This window comes from Cyphomyrmex costatus, unplaced genomic scaffold (genome assembly GCF_001594065.2).
Source record: "Cyphomyrmex costatus isolate MS0001 unplaced genomic scaffold, Ccosl1.0 scaffold55, whole genome shotgun sequence".
In the NCBI taxonomy this organism is placed as follows: domain Eukaryota; kingdom Metazoa; phylum Arthropoda; class Insecta; order Hymenoptera; family Formicidae; genus Cyphomyrmex; species Cyphomyrmex costatus.
The window spans coordinates 1,382,183-1,392,626 of NW_017279708.1; the positions used below are offsets into that span (position 1 = coordinate 1,382,183).

Sequence of the window (10,444 nt, forward strand, 5' to 3'; positions counted from 1 at the left end):
AGGAAAAACAGAAATAGCTTTGGAAAGCTATACAAACCTGTGTAAAGATTCCAAAAAAAAAAAAAAAAAAAGAAAAAATACAGTTTCCTGTTCCCTACCATGTATGTAGGTTATAATTCATCACATAAAAATAAATAATATACATAATTTTAACGTTATCATTCGAGTTTGATTATTATCAATAGAAATAATAACAGCAGAGAAAAAATTATAATTTTTCGGTAATATACATCTGTGTTATTATAACATTGAAAGTATCCTTACTTATTTATGCAACATTTATATAATAAAAACTCATTAATTTAATTATGTATTATAAAATATTTATGTTCGCAAAGTTGTTGTGTTCGTTTTGTAAAACGCGAAACCATAACAGCGGATTGCTCCTGATTGGTTGCGCAGTTACGCAATACGCGGCAAGTATGTGACTCCAACCTAATTCGGAACGCACCCCTAGTGTATATATTTGGAACTGTGCATGCGCTGTTCAATAGATCTCTAATTTAAAACGTTGGTAAATAAAAAACTTCCTATGTAATCCTTTTGGTTAACGTTCAATTTTGTTTACTCCATTTGTTCGTTTGTGGAATGCATAGACTTGAAATTCATTGAAATCACAACGGTAAAACGAGGCAAAATATCAGATCAAGTATCATTGACAAGAAAACGAAGGTAATCGCACGTGAGAAAGTAAAGGTATTTTCTCATGCTCTCGACCCCCCAATTTTTCGTCAAAACGGTCAAAATTTGATCATTTTCAACCACGTGGCTTATTTTGATTTAAATGTGCATCGAGCGTCAGCATGAAATTTTACTGAAACGAAACTCTCTAGAAGGAACACGTATGTACATCTACTACGTAACAATATATGTATGTATGTGATGGCGTGATTGGTGTACACACGAATGTGAATATGTGAGTGCTCTAGCTAGAGAGAGAGAAGAGATAAAAATCCAAGAAAGTTGACGATGGACGAACATTGAATGTGTCCTCTATCTCATAACCTTCAATTTTGCATTTTCGTACTTGTATCTTTGCAAGACGATACGAAGCGACAAATTTACTGGTCCTATTCTGCACAGCTGATCGTTCATTTACACAAGATTTGCCCGAGATCGGTGAGAAATGATTTTTCGTATGCGCCTATCTACTAAACCTAAATGCTCTGCTAAGAGTTTCAGCAGTGAGGAGAAGGAGGGTAACATTATCAGCAACAGATGCTGTTTGCGCGAAAGATACGTCAACACTGTACAATCGAGAACACGATTAATGTTCTTTTAATTTGCTATCATTCATGGAGTTAGCGACGTTCCATGTGGTTTCACGGATTTTATGATTTTTAGACAATTGTAGGATTGCATGCTTAATCGCTACGAGAAAAAAAAAATTGAAATTGATGACACAAGTTGCTCACTATGCTACAAAATCTTCCCAGATAATCTTAATTTTGAGAGATACTTGTTTGATTTTGTGAGGCAAAAACCGAAATAATACCCAAGTGAAAGAATATTTAGAATTGTATTGATAACTTAACATATTTACTTCATATACATATAATTAAAAATTTTGAATCACTTTGTACTTTACCTTATATAATTGTCTCTTGCATCGGTATTTAATCTGTGTTGATGAATACAGAAAAAAGATTCTTGACCGAAAAGAAACTTCTTATACATTATATGCAAGAATTAAATAAGACATACAATTCTTGTCGTTACTAATAACTTTTAATCTATACTTTTTAATCTATAATGTTTATCTTGATTTATAATTATATATGGGCAATTTCAAAATTAATGATCTTTTTTTAGATAACCACAGGTTACACATTTATTAAGTGTGGGTCATGCAGACCACTTGTAGAGTAATGTAATGAATAGCTGTGGGAACTCTAATACTAGCACGAGGCTACGTGGTTCCAAGTGTGCTGAGACTCCAGACGAGTCTATAAATCACGGAGGAGAAATTGAGAGAGAAGACGGTGGTGTGATAAGTGGTTATAGTGTAAACGATCTTATACCACGCAGCACCCTGGTCATTTGTCAGCGAAACTCCAACTACTCTTCCGATTACGGTTTTGCAAGATTTAAGCCAAGGTATTCTTTATTCCAAATTTACTAATTCCAATTTGTCTCTTGTCATGATTTCTCTAGTAAATTAATATTAAGGTAATTAAAAAGAAATACTTTGCAACAGACTTAGCAGTGTTCCAAGAAATGAATTTCGAATGGCGCGTGGCGGTAGCTCTGCAGATCGTGGTACTAGGGGTGGAACACGTGGGAGGGCCTTTAAAAAGATCCTCAATGATCGTGAATCAAACTCAGAGTCCAGCTATCACTCTACATCTAGATCCAAGTTTCAAGAATCGTTGAAAAATCATGAGAACGCGCAGGGTAAATACTATGATGATAAAAGAATAAATGGTAATTTATTGCATTTATACGTGTAATATTTGTGCCTGTTCTGCTGGAGTTTTGTTCTCTAAAGAGATCTCTCTGGTGTTTTCAGAGGACTCGAGAATTTCTAAGCTTTTGCGGCGATTATGTCGCGAAGATGATTATGATCATCTCATGGTACTTTGCAAGCAAGTGCAAGAAAGTATCGTCGCACCTGAAAATCAACGATACATACGACGGAACTTGGAAACTATCTGTGAAAGTCTGTTAGACTTTTTGCACTCTGGTCCTGGTCAGGAAGCAAAGCAGCAGGTTGCAAAGTGTTTGGGTCGAATTGGATATGTGGTGGAACAAGATTTTAAAAGGTATGTGCATAATCGAGCACACTATAAATGTATGTGTATCTATTCTGCATCTCTTTATTCCTCTGACGTTCCTAAAACGCGTGTGATACGAAAACGATCACAAAATTTCTTTTTTTCTTCGTGTACGTTTCTAGATATATGGACTGGATCTTTAATAAATATTCATTGGAGCATAAAGATGATGTGAAATGCCTGTTAATGAAGTCACTTATGGAGACACTTAAAATGGATTCTGAAATATCGAAATTGAAAGAATTCTCCATGGTAAATAGAAACATCTATATGTGTATTAAAAATCTCGATAACTTACGTTTGCTTTTGTCACAACACTGATAAATTTTTCATATTTGCATTACAGCCAATGATGTCCCAATTACAATCAGTATTAGAGAACGTTGACAGAGCAGACTTATTGGTAGCAACTGTGGATGCTATATTACTCATCATAGATTCTTATCCAGAGACGTTCACGAACCACTTTCGCGATACCGTGGACATACTTGTTGGTTGGCACATTGATTCCACGCAACAAAAGTCAGTTGTCCTTTACGCGAGTCGATGTTTGCAAAAGTTGCGCTCATTCTGGATTGCGGATCTGCAGTTCACTTTAACGTTACTAGGGCAATTTTTGGAGGATATGGAAAGCTACGACGAAGAATTAAATTTGCCCGAATCCGGTCGTACTTCGCCCGGCGATGATGGATCTCCGACACCGAGGGAATGCATTCTGCGAATTACGTCGTTAATATCAGTCTTTAATACGGTAACGAAGAGCATAGCTGAGCATCTGAATCCAAATCTTGCACCCAACGTGCAATGGTCTTTCCTAACGAATTGTCTATCGAAAATGCTAAAGACCGTTGTCAAAGCGATCGAATTGGAAGAAGAGAATGACATTTGGCTCAAAATATCCAATAATACGGAAAACTTGATCAGATATGTAAGAAACGTGAGTTCGTCGCAGGAACATGTCGAGACACTTTCCAAACATTTTAGTCAAGACGACATTACTGAGGAAAATCTTATTAAGATGATCAAGTCATTGACTGTAAATAAGAAAAATGATAAGAAGAATTTTAAGATAGCTTCTGACAAGGGAAATGTTCTATCCAGGGAGAAAGGGCAATTGTTAATGAATGTAATGCGATCGATCGCGGAACCAAGAGTCAAGCAAATTGAAAACTTATCGGAAGAAAAGGAGGAATTGATCGTAGTTGCGAACGAATGCGCCTTCTTGCTCCTTGGTTATCTTCAGAGTCGTGTAACAAAGAATCACGAGCTTCTCTATAAGTTTATCGATCTTCAGTTACAAAGGGTTAACATCTTTTGGGACGATACCATTATTTCTATGTTGAGCATTATATCAAAAATAATAAAGGAGGTATCTGCGAACCTGCCATTGGAATTGGTGCACACGTTACTTGGCAAGAATTCGATGCTGTTGAAATTAAGATTCCGAAATTCCATTACAATTCAAAACGCGAGTTTGGGCGTATATCACAGTCTTCTAAGCCTAAAGAATATTCCATTATTACAGGAATCTTATCGCTACATATTGGCGGATTTAGAGATCGCTTATAAACTTATACTACCTGATATAGACGTCTTGGTTGCAGACAATCCGTTAAACGATTTGCAGTATGCGAAGAGCGACGTGGAGATTGTAGTTACGTTCGTACTACGTGCACTTTCGGACATAGGTGAGCAGATACACGCCGCTATAATCACAGTCGGTATGACTAAGAAAACGTATATATAATACGCGCTCTTACATCTTTCCCCCCCCCCCCCCCTCCTCGGTTTTTTTTTTTTTTCCAGCAAATGCAAGTAACTCGATTATCGGAATGTGGGCTTTAAAGCCCAGTATCTTGGAACTTCTCGCAGTCAAGTTAAAACCATACGATACCACACTGTCTACGACGAGTCCGTTTTTGCAGTATAATATTCTGTATCTGCTCTATGCGCATTGTTCCAGGTAGAATGAAATTCTTTACTCCTAATACTCTCTCTTTCGATAGTATAACGAATAAGTATAGAATTTTAACGTGTGTGTCGATTTGTGTGTGTGCGTGTGTGTATGTTAACAGGTACAATCACTTCGTTTCAAGCTCCAGCTTGATAACAGGTGCTACCGCATCTCGCCCGATGGATATGTTTCCCGGGACTTTGGATGTACCAACTACGTCACCAGCCAGCGGCCATTTGTCTATAATTCTCAATTTGATAGCAAAGACATATAACAAAGATACGCCCGCATGCACTTTGCTCCTTTTGTCCACCTGGTTGCAAGAGATTTGCGTACAATCTGAAAAATATATTGGTATCTTGAGCGAAACTCAGGAATGCCAAAGTATCATCGCGAGTTTAGTCAATTGTGGCGCCACGACGAATGACGATGTTGCGAGCGCGGCATGCAATCTCTTTGAAATGTTAATGACCGCAAAAGATGTGGTATGGAAGCAAGAGACCTATTTGAGTATCGTGGATCTAGCGACTTTGCATTTGACTTCGTGCAACAAAACGATCCGCGAAAAATACGGCGCGCTACTAATGTGTATGCCCATTAACATTGTTTTATCAAAATTGAATAAACAGCATTTATTCTCAGACACCAAGGTAAGTGTAGTCTTTCTAAATGGAGCACCGAGAAACTTGTCGGATAGATATCTTTTTCTCATTTCATATTTGAACGTTGTGTTGACTGTTGTGTGGTGTAGAAGGTGCGAGAGATCGTGACTTATTCGACAGAATCGTTGATTCTCGCTCAAAGGCTGCACATGCGAAGTAACAACAACGGGGAATTGTTGGCGCAACATTTCAAAACGTACATGGCGTTTCTACTGCAAGAACATTATCTCGACGAATCCGGATTATCGGAAATATTTACTTTGTGTTGGCCAGCTGTGTAAGTACTTTTCACTTGAGATTGTTTTTTTTTTTTTTTTTTTTTTTTTGGCGAAACACGGTGATAATCATACGAAACATTTTTCTGTGCAGATCAGAGAACGGAACTACAGCGAGGATGTATGATTTGGCGTTGGCAAATTGTTCGTTTCTGTTTTTCTGGAGCGGTTTTGAAGCGGCGCAACATTGTGTCCTCAACAAGCTGCGCACTTCTCTGGGGAAGCCACAGGAAACATTCACGTCGATCGAGAGTGCTCTGAAGATTCTAGCTCGAGAGATATCGTGCCACAACCTGGACGTGATTAAGAAGCAGGGATTAGTAGAGAGGCAGGAATTAGATCGAATCTTGCACGAGCACACGCGAGTGCGACTCTTTGTCGAGTTCCTAGAACATCTAGAAAGGATGATTCACAATGCGGCCGATGGTTGCGCGATGGCGCTGTTACCATTGTCAAAACCGGTACGAACCTTCTTCCATACGAATAAGTCGACGTGCAAGGAATGGCTGAATCGTATACGATTGGCCTTATGCGTAGTCTCGTTGCACTCCGGCCTGGCGACGAGTGCGCTGCGAAACGGTCAGAGATTACTAGAGGATTTGAACAATGCCGATAATACCCAAGGTATCGAATTTGAAAGGGCAACGTTGTGGACTACACAGGCGATGGTTGCGCTCGGCGAAGCGGAGGCGTTGCAGGGGCTCTACGTTTACACCAAGAGCAAGGACAGACAGTTCTCGTGGCTGAAAGCAGCGATGGAGGAAGCCGCTGGGCGTTACGAGTCAGCAGCGGATGCCTACAAGCAGATCATCGATGAACACGATTGTGTTAAAATAAACGACGATGAAAGCAGCAGAACCACGAGCAGACTCGAGAGCGACAGTCAAGTGCTAGGCTTCTGCATGCAAAGACTTTCCAATTGTTATAAAGCGGTCAGTGACTGGTCCGGGTTAGTGGAATGGAAATCACGTGAGACCGAAATGTTGACGCAAGACGATTATGCCGCCCTGAGGAAACAAATCGCAGAAAATATCGTTCCGCAGCAGGCGGATTGTTTGAAAAAGTTTGAGGAGGGTAAATTGATCTCCTTGGACGAGTTGTCGAATTGGAATCTACTGGAGAAGAAAAGTAATTGGAGTTGCGCGAAAACGCTGATTGCGTGCAGCAACAGTTTGACAAACGTTGCGCTAAGAATTCGCCTTAATGAATTCGACGATTCGTTTGACGATAGTATCATCGAGAGATGCCAAAAGGTTGCGGCCAAGGTGATGCAGGACGGATTGCGGAATGTGCCGTCAGAGTATCTCAGTGACGCTATACTGCTCCAGTATTCTGCAACGGGGCTGAAAAACATCGCGCGCGGCAAGAAGGACAAGAACGTTTTCGATTTATACAAGGTTGACAAAGTGAATAATATCAATTCGAACATTTTGACGCAAGTCTTGTGGTGGTCCGAGTATCTGGATCAAGCGTGCGACAGCGGCTCGACGGAGGTGGATAGTCTACGATTACACGTTGTCAGAACGGCCAGGAAAGAGGGCAACTTTAATTTGGCAAAACGAGAGATGGTCAAATACTTGAAATCGGAGCAAGACTTGATTCGACTGGAGAATCCAACCGCTTGCACTTTTACCGAGATCACAAGCGGCATGCTGAACGGGCCTGTCCATGTAAAATGGACTAAGAGTAGTATGCGTGCATTCAGAGAATTGTCAAAATTATTATATGACATGGAGAATACGAGCGAGGCTTTGAGGATGTGTTGCGTGACCGCGTTGGGAATCTCGCAAGCGATCGTCAGTGGTGAGCAGTCTACCGATTTACGGGAAACGGGAACCAAGCTCTTGCTTACCCTGGGTAAATGGATACAACAGGACTCAAACGTGAACGAGAATCCTCAATTGGAGGAATTGCTCCGGTTCGAAGCCAAGCACAACGACGGCTTGATGGACAAACTGTTTGGCGAGACGATCGATCTGATTCCTACATCGGACATGATAATCGGTAAACTGATGCAACTTGGCGTGAATCAATGTCCTGATCTGCCGCGTGCCTGGTCCAGTTTTGCCGCTTGGTGTTATAAGTGGGGCCGGAAAATTGTGGACAACTCCAACTCTGGTCAATTGACGGATACTGACCGGATAAATATACAGTCGTTACTGCCGATGGATATAGTCGAAACTGATCTCAACGCCATTTTCTCTATACTAAGCCAGAACAAAACCATACCTGAGGACGAGGGCGATATCGACATAAATGACATTAACACATCCGATATGATAGAGAATCAACTGAGGAACGTGTCGGTCTTAAGCCACGCCGGCAACGAACATCTTTATGGTATGCTGGTTGACATCTGGCGACAGGCGCAGAAAAGGATCTATTCGTATTACGAGCTTTCGGCGAACGCCTACTTCAAATATTTGCAATTAGCGAATAATGACAGTAATGAGTGCGACACCATCACAGCAACGTTGAGATTACTAAGACTCGTGGTGAAGCACGCTCTGGAGTTGCAGAATGTCCTCGAAGCTGGCCTCTCGACAACGCCGACCGCACCATGGAAAGAGATTATACCGCAGTTGTTTTCGAGACTCAGTCATCCCGAGGCGTACGTGAGGACTCAGGTATCCGAGCTGTTGTGTCGAGTGGCGGAGAATTCACCGCATTTGATCACGTTCCCGGCCGTGGTGGGTGCAGTATCCGGCCAGAAAAAGATGTACGACAAGGTCGTTTACGAAAAGCCCGATGACAACGATAGCTCGCAGAATGATGTAGATTTGAACGCTGCCATGGAGGAACAAGAGCAGAAAGAAAAAGACGAAAACGGGCAGCAGCAGGATGAGGAGGAAGAGGAGGAGGAGGACGAGGAGGAGGACGAGGACGACGACGATGGCGATGACGACGACGATGACGATGACGATGACGACGACGACGACGACGACGACGATGAGGAAGAAGAGCAAGAGGAAGGGGAGGAAGAGGAGGATGAAGAGAAAATAGCAGCGGAAGCAATTGCATATAACGACGAACATGAAAGTTTCATGGATTCCTACTTCTCACAGTTGGTCGATTGTCTCTCGAGCCGCATACAGGATTCGGTGATTCAAGTGAAAGTGCTAGTGAAGGAGCTCAGACGAATCACATTGTTGTGGGACGAACTGTGGTTGGCAACCTTGTGCCAACATCATACCGAGATTACCAAACGATTCGAGCAGCTAGAGATTGAGATTCAGCGCGTGCAGGATAACATCTGGCTTACACTCGAAGAGAAGGATAAATTGATCGCGGAGAAGCATAGGATTATTTTGAAACCGATTACGTTTATATTAGAGAATCTACTATCTATGACGTCCGTACCTGCCGAAACGCCGCATGAGAAGACCTTTCAGGAGAAGTTTGGTGCTTCTATAGAAGAGGTAATAAATCGATTGAACAATCCTAAGAATCCAGCAAAGCCTCAAATAGCCAGTTTGGCCTTGAAACACTTGGAAAGCAAGTTAGCGCAACGCGTGCACCGACGAGCGGCTTACTCTCTGTCAATGACGGACATCAGTCCCATTCTGGCCAATCTGAAGGACACCCGTATCGCCATGCCGGGCGTCGCTGCTGTCGACAACAGGATCATTACCATTATGTCAGTGGACAATAATGTTCAGATTCTACCAACGAAAACAAAGCCGAAAAAATTGATATTCCATGGGTCCGACGGTCATGTTTATACGTATTTGTTCAAGGGACTAGAGGATTTGCATCTAGACGAGAGAATAATGCAATTTCTGAGTATATGTAACACCATGATGTCAAAAAATAGCGATACCAAGGTCTATAGGGCGCGGCACTATTCAGTGATCCCGTTGGGTCCCAGATCCGGTCTCATTCAGTGGGTCGACGGCGTTACGCCACTGTTTATACTTTACAAGCGATGGCAGCAACGTGAATGCGCCGTGATCAGCAAGACCGGTGGTGGCAATTCAGCGATTATGCGACCGTCGGAACTATTTTACAACAAGTTGACGCCGTTGTTGAAAGAGTGTGGGATTGGCTTGGAGAACCGAAAGGAGTGGCCTATTCATGTGCTGAAAAAAGTTTTGGAGGAATTGATGAGGGAGACTCCGAAGGATCTGCTGGCAAAGTTAGTTGTTATAAAAATTCTCCCTCCCCTCCCCTCCCCCCCCCCACATACTCACATCTTCCCTTTCCTAATATGCATTGCAGAGAGATCTGGTGTAACAGTATCAACGCCGGCAGCTGGTGGCAAGCTACCAAGAACTACTCATACTCCGTTGCGGTAATGTCCATCATTGGCTACATCATAGGTTTAGGCGATAGGCATTTGGACAATGTCCTCGTTGACCTTAACACCGGCGAAGTTGTACACATTGATTACAATGTCTGCTTCGAGAAAGGAAAAACTCTACGTGTCCCGGAAAAGGTGCCGTTCCGCATGACGCCGAATATTAAAACGGCTTTAGGAGTAACCGGAGTCGAGGTAGGTCTTCTGATAACCTTTTCGAGAGAATCTTTCTCGATAAAGTGAAGAAATGTATAGTTGGTATATTCTAATTATAGTAAAGGTCTAATTATACGATTACGAAATTTTAATAATCTCGGGAAATTGTATCGATTTTGAATAACACTTTCGAAACGTTTCGATTTCGCGCCACAGACTTTCGTGTTTACAATTCTTTATACGTATAGTCGTTATATAAATATAAATGATCTTTATTTTAATATATTTTCAATTGAGAGAGAGAGAGAGGGGGGGGGGGGGGGGGG

At 41.8% G+C, this 10,444-nt stretch overlaps 1 protein-coding gene across 1 annotated transcript in view; it reads left to right on the plus strand.

The window, feature by feature from the left end:
• Positions 1-1,843: 1,843 nt before the first annotated feature.
• Positions 1,844-10,444, plus strand: part of nonC (serine/threonine-protein kinase Smg1) — a 15,382-nt gene continuing 6,781 nt past the window's right edge. The window contains exons 1-10 of the mRNA XM_018546479.1: positions 1,844-2,097; positions 2,198-2,424; positions 2,510-2,762; positions 2,897-3,026; positions 3,121-4,462; positions 4,581-4,737; positions 4,850-5,378; positions 5,480-5,667; positions 5,760-9,800; positions 9,884-10,157. Of these exons, the coding sequence (XP_018401981.1) occupies positions 1,874-2,097; positions 2,198-2,424; positions 2,510-2,762; positions 2,897-3,026; positions 3,121-4,462; positions 4,581-4,737; positions 4,850-5,378; positions 5,480-5,667; positions 5,760-9,800; positions 9,884-10,157 (7,365 nt within the window). The 5' untranslated portion in view covers positions 1,844-1,873. The remainder of the gene's footprint in view (positions 2,098-2,197; positions 2,425-2,509; positions 2,763-2,896; positions 3,027-3,120; positions 4,463-4,580; positions 4,738-4,849; positions 5,379-5,479; positions 5,668-5,759; positions 9,801-9,883; positions 10,158-10,444) is intronic.